The sequence below is a fragment of the Rattus norvegicus genome, chromosome 7, assembly GCF_036323735.1.
Source record: "Rattus norvegicus strain BN/NHsdMcwi chromosome 7, GRCr8, whole genome shotgun sequence".
Lineage (NCBI taxonomy): Eukaryota > Metazoa > Chordata > Mammalia > Rodentia > Muridae > Rattus > Rattus norvegicus.
In genome coordinates, this window is record NC_086025.1 from 25,042,797 (window position 1) to 25,063,262 (window position 20,466).

Below are 20,466 nucleotides of genomic sequence, written 5' to 3' on the forward strand. Positions count from 1 at the left end.
GATCTTTGAACTGATGGATACGGACTAGGAACCTTTGGTTATGGCTATCTCATGCAGGGTCTCATGCAGCCCTGAATGCCTTTGATTTCCTCAGACTCTTTAACCTTCCAATGCTGGGATTAGAGACAGTGTCCCCAGACTTGGCTCTGACTGGACCTTGAATGCTGATGTCTGCCTGCTCCACGAGCTTTCCTGAAGACAGACCCAAAGTATTATGACTTGTAATGCTCAAGCTGAACCTATCTGTGATCAGACGCTGCACTTACCTGATACCCACGGACAAGGGTTGTCTGTAACTCTTTGAGGATGTACTGCAGGAAGTGCACACCCAGATCTTCCATTATTTTGCAGAGAGTGCTGCGTGCAATGTCTCTGATTTCCTGTGCTCTGTTCTTGAGGAGGACACACACTTTCAGCAAAATACTAGAAAATACAAAGTTGAAAAGTAACTAACCATGTCACAGAAACGAACAAAAATATGCCTATCTTTTTGTCTCTTAATTATTCATAATCCTAATTCCTAGTTAGGATTTGGAATTATAGCGAACCATGGAAGTATTTCTCTTCCTGACAAAATAAATTTACAGGCCAGGAGGAAAGGAGCAAATGTTGGGTTTCTCCGAACTTCTTTCATTTGTCATGTAACTACCTGGGCAGGTTTGCCTCCATAACTTCCCGTGGAAGGGACCGCATCAGCTTCACCATGGCAAAGGCCAGGGGCACTCGGACCACTTCCTCGTCATTCACGACCTTCGACTTGACCAGCTTGTGCTCTTCTTCTCTCTTAGTCTGCAAGAAAAGTTTAGGGGAAGTTCAAAGAATACAGACCACAAAGATGCGCCAACATTGTGCCCTACATTTGACTGTCTCCTTTGACTGCTGTCCAGATCTTGGGGCTTGCTACACCCAACTTTCTGGACCCCTAACTTCATATATGAAAGACAAACTTTCTATTTTAAGCCTATTGCTAGTTTACTTGTGTGTGTGTGTGTGTGTGTGTGTGTGTGTAAGGGGACAGACATGCAAGTCAGATGTCCTGTTCCATTACTCTGCCTTACTCCTTTGGAACAGTCTCACTGTCTGAGCACCTGGAGCTGGGCCAACAGCCAGCGAACCTCAGCCATCTTCCTGTACCTGCCCATGCCCACCGTCCTCATAGCACTGGCGTTACAGACACACGGCACAGCCATTCCCAGGTTCTTATGTGAATGCAAGGGGGAATTAAGTTCAGGCCTCCATGCTTGCACAGCAGGTGCTCTTACTTGGTTATCTCTGTTAAAGCTAGTTAACTCTGCTGCTGTACTGCACAACAATAGCGGTGTACTCTAATATGTATTAGGTAGTATACTGTCGCTATGCAGAATATCTAACATGCGTATTAGATGTTGATGTATATATCAGAACACACTCTCTCTCTAAAGAAGTAACATAGGTACAACTCATGGCTCACTTTGTAGACCTATGTTTTATACCAAGAAGGAAAGACTATGAAAAACAGACTCAAGGGAGAGAAAGGTATATGAGCATATACTGTATATGTCATCCCTGTCAAGCAGGAGAAAGCTGCATCTCTGTCTGAGCACCATGTCTGCCTAAGCTGATATTTAAACAGTGCAGAAGTAGCCAAAAGGCAGAAAGGGAACTAGATTCTGATGTTTCATTAGCTTGTGCTTGGAAAACTCATCCTCCCATTTGGAGATAGAAAAAGCAGTGTAATGGCTGCCGCAGGAGACGACGCCTCAGGTTACTGCGAGAAGAAACTATGAAATGTTGAGATGAAGGGAAACACACAAGCTTACATCACACCGAAACCCTGAGAGGAGCCCACCCCACTGTGATGGGCTCACTAGGCTCACACAAACCCGCCAGCCCCAGTCCTTACCGCAGCTGCGAGGCACTTATGCAGCCTGGGGAGGATGTCTCCAGTTATGGCTCCCTGGATGGTTTTAATTGTTCTTTCCAACTCCTCCTTATTCCGAGGAAGAAAAGAGACAGACTTGGAGATGCATTCTGGTTCCTTAGCCGCTGTCCCCTCAGAAGCAGCTGCTTCCGGGGCTCCCGATGGCTCCTTGCTGTCTGACAGCCTCTCAGAGGCTTGTTCCTTCTCCTGCTCATCCATGTCCTCCACTTCCATAGCTTCATGCTCCAGTAACTCAGTCATTTCAACTGTGTCTGTAACAAAAGTCACCTTGAATTAAGGAGAGAAACGTCACGGCTGCGTGTGGGGTTCATACCTGTAATCTCATCTTAACCTGAACGGCACACTCAAGAAACTAAGAGAGAAAGATGAAAAAGTTGGGGGCTAGCCTGTGCTACACAGCCAGCTAATCCCAAAATGAGGAAGAGATGGACGAATAGGCATGATGATAAAGTCATGCAGTTGTGACGAGCTGCCTCCTTATATATAAGTACAATAGCGGAGGGAGCAGCGGGGGTAAAAGGGTAATTTCCTCATGGTTGAGAATCTAATGACGGAGCGAGACCAGGAAACGGGCAGTTATGAAAGTGTGTGACCTGGCCAGGACAGGGTCACCCAAGAACACAGTGAGGTACTGTGAGGTAAGGCAGCCTGACCCTGCCCATAAGCTCTCTTATCTTAGTGAATTACCTGACTCCCAGGGGACTTTGGGTTCTTCACCAGTGAAGGGAAAGAGGCACCCGCCTTGCAAAACTATTCTGAGAATTAAACCAAATTCTGTAACTGCTTAAAACTTGTCTGTCATTCCACCAACTATAAAGAGAAATGGTGGCTGTGAAGCCTGTTCTTCTTATCATTTACGGCTGTGAAACTGTCATCTTATACCCTGAAGGCAGTCTCTTCTACTCAGGGAACTAACAGGGTTCCTGAAAGGTTCTTATCAGGATGATGAGACACTGCCCCTCTGCTCAAAACACGGAGTCTATTTCCCACTTCACTGTTGTTGAGCATTTTAACCAACAGATGGGATCAAGAACGGGAAACAAAGACCCATGGCTTGGCATCATAAATCAGAGTCCCTCACAGGTATTCTTCACCCTCAGCCTGACTGTGAAGCTCCCTGAACCCTGGGTTGGTCCAGCGCTGATGCAGGCTACTGGGGGGACAGAATGACTAGCAGGTCAGGGTCTTGGCTGTGTATCCACGTGATGGGCATTCTGCAGTGCCACTCTGACATGACAGGACAGCACAGGTTGCTGAGAAGGACACACATGGGAGAAGAGCTGTTCTATGTGGGTCTGATTATGGTGAGTGAATGATTGATCCTGAGGTGGGTAAGTAGTGGTCGGTCGGTCGGTCTGTCTGTCTGTCTGTCTGTCTGTCTGTCTGTCTGTCTGTAACTGGGATCTCACTGCTGGTACTCATAGACAGACGGCCACACATTCGGGAGATAGACCTCTAGGGAAATAGGTAGCAGCTCTGATGTTTATATTATACACTTTATAGACACGTCTTCTGTACAGGTAAATAAGATTCTAAAGGAATAAGCTACTCATTCCAGTTTCTTTCTGACTCAATAACTGTTGCTTACTACAAAATGCATTTTGCAAAGTGCATTTTTCATCTTTAATTATCATAAATTATCCAGGAATAAAATGAAAATCTGGTTTAAGGAAGTTTCGAAACGTACTTTCTTCATTCTTAACATTTCCCATTTGTTCTTCAAGAGTTTTGTAGTCAAAATGGAATGCTTCCAACACGATCACCAGCAAACTGTCAAGAAAGATACAGAAATAGCATCTGATTAGCAATATCATCTATGGTGGGGTGTGAAGGTGGGCTTAGGGACATCAACAGTACAAGTGATTACCACGTGAGCACCATCGATTATAATGACATTAACACAGTGAGTGTAAGTGCAGACCCCAGAAAGACCCATTCAGGAAGCACGGTTCAGGTTACCTTTTAAAGACAAAGAATGCACCACATTATCTGCATCCACTCCTCTGTTGAAGGGCATCTGGGTTCTTTCCAGCTTCTGGCTATTATAAATAAGACTGCTATGAACATAGTGGAGCATGTGTCTTTGTTATATGTTGGGGCAACTTTTGGGTATATGCCCAAGAGAGGTATAGCTGGGTCCTCAGGTAGAACTATGTCCAATTTTCTGAGGAATCTCCAGACTGATTTCCAGAATGGTTGTACCAGTCTGCGATCCCACCAACAATGGAGGAGTGTTCCTCTTTCTCCACATCCTCGCCAGCATCTGCTGTCACCTGAGTTTTTGATCTTAGCCATTTTCACTGGTGTGAGGTAGAATCTCAATGTCATTTTGATGTTCAACATTTCTTTAAGTGCTACTCAGAGATTCAAGATTGAGAATTCTTTGTTTAGCTCTGTACCCCATTTTTAATAGGGTTATTTGGTTCTCTGGAGTTTAACCTCTTGAGTTCTTTATATATTTTGGATATTAGCTCTCTTTCAGATGTAGGGTTAGTAAAGATCTTTTCCCAATCTGTGGGTTGCCATTTTGTCCTATTGACAGTGTCCTTTGCCTTACAGAAGCTTTGCAGTTTTATGAGGTCCCATTTGTCAATTGTTGTTCTTAGAGTATGAGCCATTGGATACAGAAAATGTGGTACATTTACACAATGGAGTACTACTTAGCTATCAAAAACAATGACTTCATGAAATTCTTAGGCAAATGGACAGAAATTGAAAATATCATCCTGAGTGAGGGAACCCAATCACAAAAAAACACACATGGTTTGCACTCACTGATATTAGCCCAAAAGCTCGGAATACCCAAGATACAACTCACAGACCATATGAAACCCAAGAAGAAGAAAGACCAAGTGTGGTTGCTTCACTTCTACTCAGAAGGGGAAAGAAAATAATCTCCAGAGGTAAAAGGAGGGGTCTGGGAGGGAGAAAGGAAAAAAAGGGGGGCAGGATAAGATGTGGTAGGAGCTGGGGGTTGGGAAGAGTACAGAGGGTCAGGGATTTGAACAGAGGTGTGTAAGAGTGGAGGTTGGGGAACTGGTGGTAGCCACTAGAAAGTTCCAGATGCCAGGGACCCACGAGGTTCCCAGAACCCAACAGGGATGACATTAGCTAAAATACCCAACAAAGGGGAGACAGAATCTGTAGAGATCATATCCAGTGAATAGTCACAGCCCCAGGTTGAGGGATGGGGCCATTCACCCATCTCAAAAATATTAACACAGAGGGTTGGGGATTTAGCTCAGTGGTAGAGTGCTTGCCTAGCAAGCGCAAGGCCCTGGGTTTGGTCCCCAGCTCTGGAAAAAAAAAAAAAATTAACACAGAATTGCTCCTGTCAAAAGGAAATGCAGGGACAAAGAGTGAAGCAGGGACTGAAGGAAAGGCCATCCAGAGACTGCCCCACCTAGGGATCCATCCCATATGCAGACACCAAACCCAGACACTATTGCTGATGCCAAGAAGTGCTTACTGACAGGAGCCTGGTATAGCTGTCCTCTGAGAGACTTTGCCAGAGCCTGACAGATGCTTGCAGCCAACCATTGGACTGAGTGCATGGGGACCCCAATGGAGGAGTTAGGGGAAGGACTAAAGGAGCTGAAGGGGTTTGCAACCCCATAGGTAGAATAGTAATATCAACCAACCAGACCTTCCAGAGCTCCCAGGGACTAAACCTCCAAAGATTACACATGGACAGACCCATGGCTCCAGCTGCATATGTAGCAGAGGATGGCCTTATCTGGCATCAATAGAAGGGCAGTCCCTTGGTCCTATGGAGGCTCAATAATCCAGCGTAGGGGAATGCTAGGGCACTGAGGTGGGTGGGTGAGCAGGTAGGAGTAGGGAGGAGAAAAGGGGGTTGTGGAGGGAAAAGAAAAAAAATTTAAAAAATTAAAAAAATAAAGGCACAGATTCAAATTAAAATCAATAAATCAATAAATAAATAAATATAGAGACGAAGAAGTTGACTATACCTGACAGCCAATTTCTGGTTGATTTGGCCTGATTGTAAGACATGGATGAAGTGTTTCAAGTAATAGACATATGCTGGCCAGGTCAGGTGTCTGCAGATGGCTCCGATGACTTCTGTGGCAGCAATGGTTATGTTCTCATGCTGTGAAGTAAGCCAAGAGCTTCAATGTACAAGTGCTAAGAAAACACGGCTTCATCTGGTACACTCCACAGGACAATAGGCCATCAGCAATCACAGAAGGAATTATGATACCTCCTGTCTTTCACAAAGAAGTTTACCAACCACTGTCACAAAATACTGACTCGGACACTGTGTGTTTGTCAAATAAGCTGTCCTTCCTTCTTTTCCTACCCTAACCCCAGAAAAGGATGGTATCAATTTAAAGAATATTAATGTACTCTGAACCCTTTCTGCCCAGATCTTCCACATTGGTTCAAGACTACTGGCAGTGAAGGGGGGTGAGGGGGGCCAAGGTTGTGACAAATATAAAAAAAAAAAAAACCAAACAAAAAAACAAACCAAACCAAACAAAAAACCACTGCTATATGGCTACACTGCTCAGCTCCTTCAAACCTTAAACTAGGAGAGGAGACAAAACCGTGAATCCAGCTGTCAGACCCTGGATGTCAATTACAGCAAGATAAGACAGTGTTCCTCAAGAGGAAGGCTAGGGAATATTGCCATGACCTGAATTTACTGTACATGGAGAACTGTGGGGTTCCCACGAACCCTAAAGAGCCTCATGGTGTGTGAGTTACAGAGAGAGGCTGAGCACAGCAGCGGCAGTGCACAGGGAGGAATGCCAGGGAGAAGAGCTTGAGGAAAGGCTCTGGGTTTAAGCAGGGCGCCCACCAGCATACCCGAGTAAGGGAAAGAGGCACCAAAGCCCAGCCAAGGACAGGGATACTTACAGCCCACCGTAGGGATGAAAGACACAGCAGTCATAGGCACGTGAGCAAACGCACGAGACCATCTCCTGAGCTGACCTTTTGTTTTTAAAGACAACTATTTATAAAGCAGTAAAAGTATTTACTGTGCATTTAAAACTAATATAGAGGGGAAAAGCAAGTGATAAAAATACTTCTGTTACCAATATATAAGGCAGCAGAGGGGAAAAAAAATGTCAGGACAAGTCAACAGAAAGAATAAAAGGGAAAATGAAAATAAGGAGTGAGATTGTAGTGTTCAACCCAACTTTATTAATAAAAATGTCAGGTGCAAATTGTCTAGAACCAGTTCCCAGGAGGACTGTCAGCCTGGACATAAAGCAGGGTCCTGGGAAATACATCCTACAAGTCACAGTGGGTTTGAAGACACTACAGCAACACTGAGGAAACCTGGGCAGCCTGTCCAGCCACACCTCATCCATACTTCAGCGCCTTAGACCCTCGACTGGTTCTGCTTACCGGCTTTTAAAACTGGAATTTAAAGAAACAACCTTTTAAGGCTGGGTTTGGTGGTACAGGACAATAGTCCTGCACTAGGGAGGGAAGAGTGCTTTAAGTTCGAGGCCAGACTCTAACATAATGAACCACCCACGCCCTCCTCAAGGATAAGGAAAGAAGGAAGAATCTCAACCGGCATGGTGGCTCACACCTACAGTCCCTGCGCTCGGAGTCTGAGGCAGCAGGACCACTGCACTACTACACGGTGAGTTCTAGGGCATCCTGGGATAGAGGGAGATCCATTGCTAAACAAACCAAAAAGCAAGAAACCCAGGAACCAAACAAACAGAAACATGCCTGCTGTAAGGTCAGCAGCAGGGGAAGTAGCTGACAGGAGAGTTTGGAATTCAATCAATGTCAACTTGGGCCACACAGTGAGACCCTTCTCAAAAAGCCAAAAATTATTTTAGAGATCTAGAAATTTCTAGGAAGAGAATTCTTTATTTTGGTGGTTGTCCCATGTGTGCAAACAGTAACAAAAACATATTCACAATTTACACAGTATTTACCATGTATCAGACTTGGAGCGAAGGGATCTGACCTACTCGTGTTTAATCGTGATGATAGAATTAACTTGGTTACTAAAGCTCATGCATTACTAGTAGCTTACCTTGAGCATTTTCTCATCAAGAATTGGAGCCATGGCATAGGGCATGATGTAATTCTGCAGAGATTTAGAGGACAGCATAACCTGTCCTTCCAGGAGCTGGTTAGCCAGTTTCTTCAAGGCTCTTGCTCGCCTGTGGATCTAGAAAGTTAGATAAAATATGCACTGGTTACTGCACGCGCTCCCCTGAAGCCACCCCTGCCTGCCTCAGCCCCAAGTGCCTTTTCCATGAAAAGTGTAAAGGCAGGGAACTAGGAGACCATGGCCTTTCTAGGAGAGCAGGTACTTGGGTTTTGATTTGCTTTCACATATACAATCCATAGCTCTTAACAATGCCACCAAGAAATGAGAACCCCAGGAGATGATCATCTGATATGCAAATCTGCATATCAGACCAGGGGAATGGACCCTGAAACCTTCTTGGAACAAGAAGGTCCCTCTTTCCAACGAGGCACAGCTGTGTGGGCCATTATTCTGAAGGCAGGAGGAAGCAACTGCATCTACCTGAATGTGCTTCATGTTCTCAAAGAAGTCCATTTCCGGGTCATGGTAATGAGTGAGCTGCACCAAGTCCTTAAACTCCAGTTGGTTTGGAAATGTTTGAATCAAACAGGAAAGGATCAGGGTATAGTCGTGTTGAACACTCTGCAAATATCAAATTGAGAAAAAAAGTATTTTAAAGATTTATTTATTTATTATATATAAGTACACTGTAGCTGTCTTCAGACACACCAGAAGAGGGCATCAGATCCCATTACAGATGATTGTGAGCCACCATGTGGTTGCTGGGAATTGAACTCAGGACCTCTGGAAGAGCAGTCAGTGCTCTTAACCACTGAGCCAACTCTCCGGCCCGAAAAAAAGTATTTTAAAGTCATTACCCATTTCCTAGACAATAGATGGTAGATGAAAAAACCATTCATATTTTAAATAAATCATTTCTTCCACTGTAAGAAATAAAAGAACTGGGGCTGGAGAGATGGCTCAGCGGTTAAGAGCACTGACTGCTCTTCCGGAGATCCTGAGTTCAATTCCCAGCAACCACATGGTGGCTCACAACCATCTGTGATGGGACCTGATGCCCTCCTCTGGTGTGTCTGAAGACAGCGACAGTGTGTTCATATACATAAAATAAATAAATCTTAAAAAAAAAAAAAAGAAAGAAAAGAACTGTAAAATAAAAATCCAAGTCACATTACTCCCTACCTACGCCTCAGAAAGAAAGCCTGGTGACAATTCTCTCTAGAGGGAGAACACCCCTAGACAGGATAAGGAGAAGACAAGTTATAATACCTCTGTCTGGCTCTTCAGCCCTTTCCTCAGTTTCTCCAGGAGAGTCCGGTGAATGATCTCCTTATATTCTTTCTCTGTGACATTCAAGGCAGCTAGTCTTTTGATGATACTTGTTAAGCATATGCTGGCATTGTCACTTAAAGACATGTCTCCTATCTGACAAAGAGAAAAAACCCAAGTCATTCTCCTACTAACTTTTACCTAGTAATACAACATAGAGTGTTACTCCCCCAGAAAGTGAAACCCTGATGGAGCTATCGAGCCAAACGCCCATAAGTGCCTTGTGCTTTAGCAAGAAAGGTAGACGAAAGATGCGACGACCAAAACATGGGATTCAGGAAAACACACACTGCAAAGTGTTCTTCATTGCAGGAAGTGCTGTCAAGCATACGTTAGACCAGCTTACTTCCCAGAGCAAGCGGAATAAAGGTTTACTATAGCCAGTTTTTGATTATCAGATCATCATGGAAAATGGCAGAAAGAGTGACCTTCGCCTGGTGTAACTGGGTTAGAAATCCCAGAGTTCTTGGTTTAAGAACGTAGTGAGTTGGTAAGGCGGCGTTTCTGCTGCTCTGAGTACTTCAGGTTAGCTAGCTTTCAAGCTTTGAGGATTCTTCAGTCCCCTTCCATTTTGAGGTGTCACAGATGTATGCTATCATATCTGGCTTTTTACACGTTTCCTGGGGACTGAACGCAGGTCAGTCTTGACCAGCAAGTGCCTTTACCCATGAGCCACCGTGCTGGCCCTCAGTGGGTTTCAGAACAGTCAGAAGGCTGTGCAAGGATCCTGTGTCTCCACTCCCCTCCCTAGGCTCAGGGAAAGCGTTCAGCCTGCTGTGATGTCCCATGATGGTAGAGCTGGAGCCAGGAAGACCTGTGAATCTGAGGTCTTCGTGGTCTACACAGAGTTCCAGGTCAGACAGGATGCCACACTGAGACCCTGTCTATACACGCCCTCACCACACCAAAGAACAAACCAGTAAGAAAGAGAAAAGGACAGGGTCCTGTTCTGTAGACCAGGCTGGCACCAAACCCACGATCCTTCTGTCCTGCCTCCCACTCATGAGTTACAGAAGCCGCCACCACGCCCAGGCCAGGTATCACTGGGTGTTTTTCTTTTTTTTTAAGCACTTCCATGTATTTATCGACATTTTCAGTCTTTCAAATCATGAGAGAAACACTAGTAGCTCACAAAACAAAAAAGAAATTTAAAAGAAATCTTACCCTAAAGCTGCTTGTCCTTTCTCCATAAACCACCTTAGGAACTAAGTCACAGTACTTGGTGGTGTACTATCAAACAGCCTGAGGGCCTGCCATGAACCCCACTCACCTACCTCCATATTATAGAAACAGTTGTGCATCACAGCGACGAGGTAGTCCACATCCACCGTCTGCATTGCCTTTATGTGGGAGGTGATGGTCTGGAAGGCTGAGAATCGGACGTCAAAGTTGATGTCATCGAGATGTCTTTTATCAAAGGCATTAAGCTACAAGAAATGACAAGGCAACCACATAGAGGGGTTATATCGATATTAATGAACCAACACTTTTGAAGCCAATGAGATGTAAGACTTCTTTCTTACCTTTACAATATCTGTAATATATTTTAGTCCACTTTCACAATCAGACAGACTCTGAAAGGAAAGAGCAACAGGTTTACTGTCTGAGTTTTAGGAGGGAGCTTTTCTGGCTTGCAGGTCTGTGGCAGCATTTCTGGCTGTGAGCAGCTCGGTTATTAAGGGATAAAGCCGTAACTCTCCTGCCCTCCTCAGCCCTACGAGCACTCAACTTCCTATGACCTCACACTGCAACAAAGGTGGCCGGCTCCAGGATTTATGGGGTGGAAGGAAACAGCAATTTGGGATTTAAAAAAAAAAAAGAACATACCTGGAAAACAGTACAGAGCAGCTGTCTTGACAACTTGTTCTTAATAACTGAAAAGAGTTTGGCCAGAGGTCTGAGGAAGTGTGAGGGATCCAGACAGTGCTGTAACAAGTTCTGCACGGTCACCAGGATGTCAAGCTCTGTGTCCTGAGAATCAAGAGAAAGTGCATTTCAGAATCTCGTAAAACCTCCTCCCACCCCCCACGGCATATTACAAATTTTGAGACCAGGTTTTGTTACTTGTAACGATCCTTCACCTTCTGTCTCCTAAGTGCTAGGATTACAGGTGCACCACCACACTGAGCTCAGTTTGTATTTTATGATAGCATAGGAAATAGTTATGATTAAGAATTAAAACAAATTTCATGGTATTTAAAAAATTAGCGTTTTAACTTAACAGAGAGTCTATAATGTTACAATTTCTTCCTTTAATTCAAATAAAGAATGCATGTGATTTTGAAAGTCTCTTCCGTTATCTCATCACAGCGGTGCTAAGGGCAAGAGCGTGCTGAGGACAGGAAGCCCTTCTGGCCGCCTACAGATCTGTGGGCCGATGGCCACGGACTACCTGGTCAAGGGTGTGTGGTTCAACTGATGCCTGACACATGGGTCCAGTCAATCAGGGATCAGAGCTTGTGTTTGAATATTAAAGAAGAGACTTTTCACTCAATTTTGCCAATGAGATCTACATTGGTAACTGTTGTTCAAAAGAGAGAGGAAATCCTGGAATGGGTGAAGGAGAAGCTAAATGAAGGGGAAGTCTTCCTGAGGTGGCAGATGATGACGTCCCTCTCTTCCAGCCCAGTTCCCCCTCTATTTCAAATGTTTTACTTCTATACGGCCTGAAGTTTTCTGTAATAAAATTCCCTACACAAATAAGCCTGAGACAGCACGCTCTGAACACAAAGTTAGCATCCTCTGAACAGTACCTGAGGAACATTGCCCCGGAGGAGGAACGGAAGGAGAAGTGTAATGAGGAGAGAACACTGCTCTCTGTCTTTCATAAACTTGCTTATCCTAAAGGGGACAAACGGACACGTTAGATAGATGTGCAGGAAGAAGACTCTCGATCAAGCTAAACTGTGGAAAAGCAGCAGATGCGCGCAGTGGGTGTCTCACCCCCTGGCTACCGCTCTAACACCCACACAGTATCTGCGTGTGGAGGTGGTCCTGATGTCAGCGCTGTCATTTGGCAACGCAGGCCTTCTTATTTTGCAAGGAAATATTCTCAGGCACCATCATAGAAGGTTTCACACACAATATTTCAATGTAATTCCCTGAATGGCACAGTGACAGAGGAATTCCTCTGCCCCATTTTCCTCAGAGAGGACCAGAGACTGGCGGAGCAGCTGAGGTGTGGCTGGGAAGCAGCCGGTGGTCGGTGAGACTCTGGCCTTTCTGAGCCTAATGGCCTGTCATGTTTCCACCACCACATCACCCAGGATGAACTTGAGCAAACACTTAGAAAGACTCAGAAACATGAGTAAAACATTCTAGCTACTGGACGATCCTAACTTATCATTTTTACATTGTTGAGAGTAATAACAAGTTATCAGTAAGTTTAGTGACTCTCACATTAAAATTTAGGACAAAATAGTTTCTTATTAACTTTGCCCTTTCAGGAACTGATTATATATTATTAATTTTACTGCCAAAGTCTTTAAAAAAAAAACCCGGCTTGACTCTTCATGCAATTTGTTCTTCCAAGTATTTTTAATGATCTAACAAAGCTTGAGGCTTTGATTAAGCAGATATGCAAAGGAAGAACAATCAAATTTTTTGTTTGATCGAGGCCTGGAAGATGCAGCATGTGCTCCACTCAGAGCTACACTCCCACCCTCTCCTCCCTCTCCACTCAGAGCTACACTCCTGTCCTCTCCTCCCTCTCCACTCAGAGCTACACTCCCACCCTCTCCTCCTTCTCCACTCAGAGCTACACTCCTGTCCTCTCCTCCCTCTCCACTCAGAGCTACACTCCCACCCTCTCCTCCTTCTCCACTCAGAGCTACACTTCTGTCCTCTCCTCCCTCTCCACTCAGAGCTACACTCCCACCCACTCCTCCCTCTCCACTCAGAGCTACACTCTCATCCACTCCTCCCTCTCCACTCAGAGCTACACTCCCACCCACTCCTCCCTCTCCTCCTGCCCTTCCCACTCCACCCCATTTTCTTTCTTCTGTCTGAATGTTTAGTGCTGGAGATTAGATCCAGGACCTTACACACACTGTTAAAGACCTTTCTTTCCATTTTGTCTCAAAGTTAACACCTTCTAGCACACACACACTACTTACTTGGAAAGAATACCAAGCTCCTTACTGACTTGGGCTCTGTTCTTTTTCTTTTTCACCTTTTCTGCACTAATTGTGTTTTTGCTGAGATATTGAAGAATTGCAGGCACGTGTGGCAGAATCAGTCTCCCTCCTACAGTGACAGGCTCTGAAACAGTGAGGTCTCAATTAACTCTTCTTCATTATATGTGATTTTCTTGATGATAAATAAGGAAAACATTCAATTATTAATGAACATTTACATGTCAACTCTAGGGGCTGCTGAGATGGCTCAGTGGTTAAGAGCACTGGCTGCTCTTCCAGAGTCCTGAGTTCAAATCGCAGTAACCACATGGTGGCTCACAAGCATCTGTAATGGGGTCTGGTGCCCTCTTCTGGCCTGCAGGTGTACATGCAGAGCACTCACACATTAAACATAAAAGCCCCTAGTCCCCCCCAACCACATTCAACTGTAACCACTAAATAATTTTTCTCCTTTAAAAGAGGTACATCAGCAGCTAAATTACAATGTACGTGAGACCTGCAGGGTCTGTAGACCATTCCGTCACAGCACGGGACCTGCTGGGCTAGGTGACAGGAAGGGCTCAGGGGTGACAGTGCAGACCACTTCCCCGTGTCCTGTAGCACAGCTGAGACTTCCTGGCTGGAGAGTAATCTACACTCCTACCTGTGCAAAGAATTTCACATCACACGCACGTCTGCAAAAAGACACGAAGCTCTGCTGAGTCTTTGCTGAGAGCAACGGCTGCCTACGACGTTGACGAGTCACCGCTTGGTGTACTACACGCACCTGTGTTTTCTGCTACGTTGGCGTACACACAGCCAGTCACCGGCAAGCTCGGCACTGCTTCTGTGGGCTCGAAATCCGGAAGGTTGAGAAGGTCATCGACTATATCCATTATAATGCTAGCTGTGGCACCAGACAGGTTCTTCGCTGAGAGAACTGCAAAGACATTGGTCAGGATATCGCATTCTGGGTGCCCAGGTTTCTGTTTAGCCAGAAGAGGGAAATATCTGCAAGGAGAAAGATACTGTGATGATCACCTTATTTCTCAGTATGTTAAGTTTAAAGCATTCCATAAGAGTTTCTCCACTGACGTTAGCAAGTGCATGTGCATATAAAGAGAAATTACTTCACCTAGATATTATAGTTGTTACAGTCCTTAGATTTGCACCTATTTAATCTTGCGACATCTCTACGAGGCACCACTATTTCACATTGTAGATAAAGAAGGGCAGGCCTGCTACAGCTACCAAGCTGTCCTAAGAAGCAGCAGGGCTGAGAAAGAGCCTCACAGATGCTAGGAGTGCTGTCTCTTACTGAGCTATCTCCTCACCTCTAATATAATGGGAGGGGGCAGTTTCTCTGTGTAGTCCTAGCTGTCCTGGAACTCGCTCTGTAGATCAAGCAGGCTTCAAATTCAGAGATCCCCCTGCCTCTGCCTCTGCCTCCTAAGTGCTGGATCATTGATGTGAGCCACCACAGCCCGGCAAGAGTAGCATCTTTATGACATACATATCCACTAATTCTTTCACATACATCTGTGCATGTATGTCTGTGGCTACTGGAATTCTGACGTCAGTCAGCCTCCCCTGGGATATTTTTCAGGTGGGTGTTACATATGAAAGGGAAACAGATGGAGTGATAGCACAGGAAGAGGGTTCTGGTAAGCAAACTTGGGTCCCCTGGAAGATCAGTCGTGCTTGGATCACTGAGCCATCTCTCCAGCCCATCATCTACTTTCTCAGGGGGATAGAGGATAGGGAGGGAGAAAATTTCAGGAGTCACTGAAATGATGTCCAGCGTGGATGTGAATAAGGGACCAAATAAAGAAAGGCCAAGCTCTCCTGGACTATCTTCCTGGAATAAAGCCCTGGGTGGCTTGTTTGTATGCATCACTGTAAAACCTCTCAAATAAAACGCTGCTTCTGGGTACAAAATCCCTTATCAAATGGGAAGATAAGGAAAGCGAGGCTTTTCCTAGTAACAAACAGGTTCTCCTACTAGTAAAAAAGAAACAGACGACAAAAACAATGTTTGGGAGTTTTAGGGAAAGTCTATTTAATAACAAGAAATATTCACGCTGTAATGGTAAACGATAGAAAACAAAACAAAAAAATTTGAAAAACTGGTTATACCATATGGTCCCACTTGTAAAAGGCAACGGCAAGATTTTAGCTGGCACCATCAGATCAACATCAAGGCTTGACCTGACAGGAGTTTTACAAGGAGACAGTGACCTAGAAAGTCTCCCGGGCTCTTTCTAGAGCCTCCATTTCAAGTAAGAAGTGGGAAAAAGGCATAATCAGCATCAGTGAACAAGTGAGTGTTTTTCAGGAAAGCACACCAAAGCATGGTGAATTTATGTGAGTGCCCTGCTTGCATGATCTATTTCTACTTCTGCCTTGGCCAGCTCAGATCAAAGGGCCGAATCAATGACCACACACTGGAGGAACGTGCCTATCGAGGCCATGCCTAGGCATCAGCTTTGGACTTCTGACTGTAGGCTACGTGTAACATGGGTTTCTAAAAGGCTGCAAGAAAGCACACTGGATGGTTTTACTAGAAGGAAGCACACTGGATGGTTTTACTAGAAGGAAGCACACTGGATGGTTTTACTAGAAGGAAGCACACTGGATGGTTTTACTAGAAGGAAGCACACTGGATGGTTTTACTAGAAGGAAGCACACTGGATGGTTTTACTAGAAGGAAGCAGTATTTGAGTACACATGTTCATTCTCATCTGTACACTACACAGCGGATTCATGTACTGCGACATGCCTCAGTATGTAAAACTGATGGACTCATTCTTTAACGTTTCTCACGCGTCCAGATATTTGTTTTATCTTATATTCATAGACAAATATGTTTATAAGCATTTTTCTTGGGATATATCATACATATTTTTTAAGTCCATTAGTTTTCTTAAAATTATGTATTTTGGGGGCTGAAGAAATGGCTCAGAGGTTAAGAGCACTGACTGCTCTTCCAGAGGTCCTGAGTTCAATTCCCAGCAACCACATGGTGGCTCACAACCATCTGTAATGGGATCTGATGCCCTCTTCTGGTGTGTCTGAAGACAGCTATGGTGTACTCATATACATAAAATGAATACTTTTTTTTAAAAAAAAAATATGTACTTTGAGATCTTTCCATGGTGTTATTCAATTCTTTACCTGTTGTGCCTGCACTGAGAGTGATTCCCTTTCAGCAGATGGTCCTTAGACCAACTTTGAGTAGACTAGGCTAAAACACCGTTCCTTTCGAAAGGAAAGAAGTCTTACCTCGCATTCCTGCTCCAGATACTAATCAGTTTCAACAGAGGAGTAGGCGAATACTGACTCTCAGATCCAAGCCTGCAGATCTAGGAATAAAGCAAATAAAGGCAATGTAAGCCACAGACTGATAGAGAAACAAGAGCGACTGAGAAGCAGGGTAAGCAGCGCAGTGGTGTGGAGACAGCAGGCGGAGAGCACACATAGAGGACAGATGTGGAGACAGCAGGCGGAGAGCACACATAGAGGACAGATGTGAGACAGAGCAGGGCAGAGGGCACACATAGAGGACAGATGTGGAGACAGCAGGCGGAGAGCACACATAGAGGACAGATGTGAGACAGAGCAGGGCAGAGGGCACACATAGAGGACAGATGTGGAGACAGCAGGCGGAGAGCACACATAACAGACAGATGTGGAGACAGAGCAGTGGGGAGAGTAACAGCAAACATAAATAGATATATAGAAACAGCAAACTGACAGCAACAGAAAAATGCAGGCATGGTGCATGGAGTGTTTCCATTATACTGAAACCAGCTATTTGGAGTTTCAAATGGTCAGAAAGGACTGAATTTTCAGCTAGAAATTATTCTTAAAATCAAGTTCCTCCCATCACCTTCTTAGCTAGGGCTAGCTAACTACACTAGTTCCTATGACAACTCGTCACAAGTGGAGACATCAGTAAAGAAATGCAGGAGGAACAACACACATCTTCCCCTGTGCTTGTTAGCATGAGAGGCTATGGCAGTTCAGTCACATTTTTTGGTCACTTTTTTAAAAGGCACAGTCATATTCGACTTAACCTTCAGTATATATGCCACTGACTCTTGACCTTTCGGTCTAACTCAGTGCTCTAACAACCTGCAGAAAACAGTGTTGATGTAAGAGAGAGCAGACAACACTCATGTCCGGGTGGTGGGAGAAGTACAAGAGCCAGGCAGGATGTAAAATCCTGGCTTACCTGGGGCCAAACTGTACCATGAAACACGGCATCAATTTCTTCTGCACTGAACTGGTAAGACTCCCAGTCCAAAAAGATATCAGTGACCATCTTGATTCCCAAACGTCTTAAATTTTTCAGTGGGTTAATAAACCTCAGCTGTATCTGCAAACAAAGATATTTTTCAAACATAAACATCGCACACATATACACCTCACAAACATACATACATACATACATACATACATACCCCCCCCACACCCTGGTTTCTGTAGAGAGGCACTCTTGCCCATTTCTAGGGGATTCAATATACAGCCAAAAACACTCATATGCATAAAACATGAATAAAAACAAACAGATGTGCTTGCGTAGAGGCACAGAGCTGGAGAGGCACTGCAAACATTAACGAGACATTCCCTGTGTGCTGTGAAACCACAACAGTGCAGCCTCCAGGTAGAATTACTCATTGAGTCTCCGTTAATGGCACTATAGCCATAGTCCATACTTATATGAGGGACTGAAAATTATGTATAGTTCAATATGTGAGGAGATTTACGAACCTGGGAAGGGCAGACATTATGCAAAATTTCCACTAGACTATTAAAGAATGAATAGGTTTACAGAGCGGAAAGGCAAGGACCTTAGAATGATGCCTTCCAAACCAATGTCAAAAGTCCAACAAATCAGGTAAGACTCAAACTCTGACTACCTTTCTACCTGATTGCTATATTGTGCGCGTTAGATACTTAAAGGCAGCACTTTTATATATGACCTTATTTACCTAAGAATCGTCCTGCAACTTAGGGCAACAAAGAAAATCCTCTTACGTAGTTAATGCCTGTTTTTATCCTTTCAGTTTTTTGAGACAGGGTTTCTCTGTGTGGCCCTGGCTATCTTGGAACTCCCTCTGTAGACCAGGTTGTTCTCAAACTCAGAGATCCAGCTGCCTCTGCCTCCCAAGTGCTGGGATTCAAGGCCTGTGCCAGAGAATGTCAAGTTTGTTTCTAAGACACCATGAGTAAAACTAAGGGAAGTTACTTGCCAGGAAAGAGGACACTAATCAAGAGAGATATGTAAATACACAATATCTCATTTTAAATTCAAGTGACTATGAACAGGGATACTCTTAATTCTGCATAAGCACAAAGATCACGAAACTCACACACGGCCTACCTCAATCTAAGCACCTCGTTATTCAAGCTACAGAGGAAGTAACAGGCAAACACAAGAAGTTACAGAGCTACAAGGCTCTGATCTGCTTCACTCTACTGGGAACACTCGCTGTCCCTTGGCTCAGGTCTGGCAGAAGATAAAATGATCACTGAGAATTTTAAAAACATGGTATTGTGATCATCTGGAGCAAACAAGCCAGTGTTAGGAAACCAGGCCTCAAGTAGACGCCCCACTCTGCCCCATCCCTGCTTCCCCAGGGGCAGGACAGGCACATTCTACCAATTTCTAGAACTAGAGTTCCTGCTGTCCAACTTCCTCCATAACCGTTGACTAAAGTAGAGGAAAAGCCGGAAAACAGGCAGTTGTAGATTTATATATGAGCCACTGCCTTGATGTACAAACACCACAAAACCATTTACAATCTTAACAACACACACCTCATGTCAGCCACACCCCAGAGGCTATCGGTGTCATAGAGAGTAAGTGTATAACTGAGCTCAAACGCACTCAGACAAAACCACCATGGACGGACGACTCACTGTGTCTCTGAGAGGAACTCTTTGGACTCATTTAAAAGAGCGAGAAGCTATGTCCGTGAACAAGCTCAACACCTCACTAACTAATGAACCATGAAAGTGCACAAATGACGCTCTAAGTTACGAAACGTCGGCATGGGAGCATGGCCCATTACTGAGTAACTCCTATGTTACTCCAAAGTCCAAAGGATGCATCTTTACGAAACTTGACACCTTCATAGAACACGTGCACAGACACTTCTGTTTGCTCTAAAGCACAAATGGAAAGTCTCCTCTTCCCCTTTAAATCTTCGTGTGAGAGAATTTTCCATGACCTCTTTTTGGTGTCACCTCTGGCTTCCCCACGCCAAGCCTCCAACTAAGCAACCAAGGCACCTTGTTTTCAGGGTTTTACTACATAGCCCTTGCTGCCCTGAAATTTACTATATATATAGCCCAGGCTGTCCTCCAACTAAGAGATGTACCTGCCTCTGCTTCCAGAGAGCTGGCCAGCACACCTGGATAAACGGCATTTTAAAAAAATGTGTAGCCCAGGCTAGCCTGGAACCCATGATCCTCTATCTGCCTCCTTAAGTGATTCCCACTGGCATGCCCAAACACAGCCTGTGTAAAGCAGTATCTTTACCAATCCCCTCACTTAAGGCTTGTCAGGAATCCCCAGCAGGCAGGACGCTTCACGCTTTCGTGTAAGTCCATGCTGTATCACTCGTCTTCCTTACTGGATGCTTTCCCCTCACTGTGCCCCAGACGCCTCTGCGCCTCTCTTCTTAGCACAGGCAACTGTGCTACCTCAGGGGTCAGCTCTGGTGAACCACTTTATCATCAAGGCCGATTTATGTCTATCCAAAACGCAGCTTAAAATTTTGGCAACCGGCTTCAACTTCTAAATAAGACTACATTTGAAAGGCAGGTCACTGGGTATATTATGAATCAATAGAGATGATTTTTTTTTTTTTTTGACAAACTGAAATTTACACCAGACTTAAAAGGCAAAATCTGAGGCTGGATCTTTACTTCAAATCCCAACTGTTCCAAGAAGCCTTCAGTGCATTATAATGTACAAATACCTCCCACATTCTCCAAAGTAAGCTCACGGCCACACTCCTACTTTATCAGAACACGTTCGGAGTATG

At 44.6% G+C, this 20,466-nt stretch overlaps 1 protein-coding gene across 2 annotated transcripts in view; it reads right to left on the minus strand.

Annotated features, from left to right (window-relative positions):
• The window catches only part of Utp20 (UTP20 small subunit processome component), an 80,996-nt gene that overhangs the window by 20,768 nt on the left and 39,762 nt on the right, over window positions 1-20,466 (minus strand). The window contains exons 28-43 of one of the 2 annotated variants that reach the window (NM_001191779.1): window positions 17,646-17,789; window positions 16,694-16,773; window positions 14,193-14,422; window positions 13,412-13,571; window positions 12,050-12,137; window positions 11,124-11,267; window positions 10,820-10,870; window positions 10,571-10,723; window positions 9,237-9,392; window positions 8,448-8,588; window positions 7,947-8,084; window positions 5,893-6,032; window positions 3,609-3,691; window positions 1,883-2,172; window positions 650-789; window positions 267-423 (exon numbers count right to left, since the gene is read on the minus strand). In NM_001191779.1, the coding sequence (NP_001178708.1) occupies window positions 267-423; window positions 650-789; window positions 1,883-2,172; window positions 3,609-3,691; window positions 5,893-6,032; window positions 7,947-8,084; window positions 8,448-8,588; window positions 9,237-9,392; window positions 10,571-10,723; window positions 10,820-10,870; window positions 11,124-11,267; window positions 12,050-12,137; window positions 13,412-13,571; window positions 14,193-14,422; window positions 16,694-16,773; window positions 17,646-17,789 (2,295 nt within the window). The remainder of the gene's footprint in view (window positions 1-266; window positions 424-649; window positions 790-1,882; window positions 2,173-3,608; window positions 3,692-5,892; window positions 6,033-7,946; window positions 8,085-8,447; window positions 8,589-9,236; window positions 9,393-10,570; window positions 10,724-10,819; window positions 10,871-11,123; window positions 11,268-12,049; window positions 12,138-13,411; window positions 13,572-14,192; window positions 14,423-16,693; window positions 16,774-17,645; window positions 17,790-20,466) is intronic. The other variant, XM_006241227.5, reaches the window with a different exon arrangement.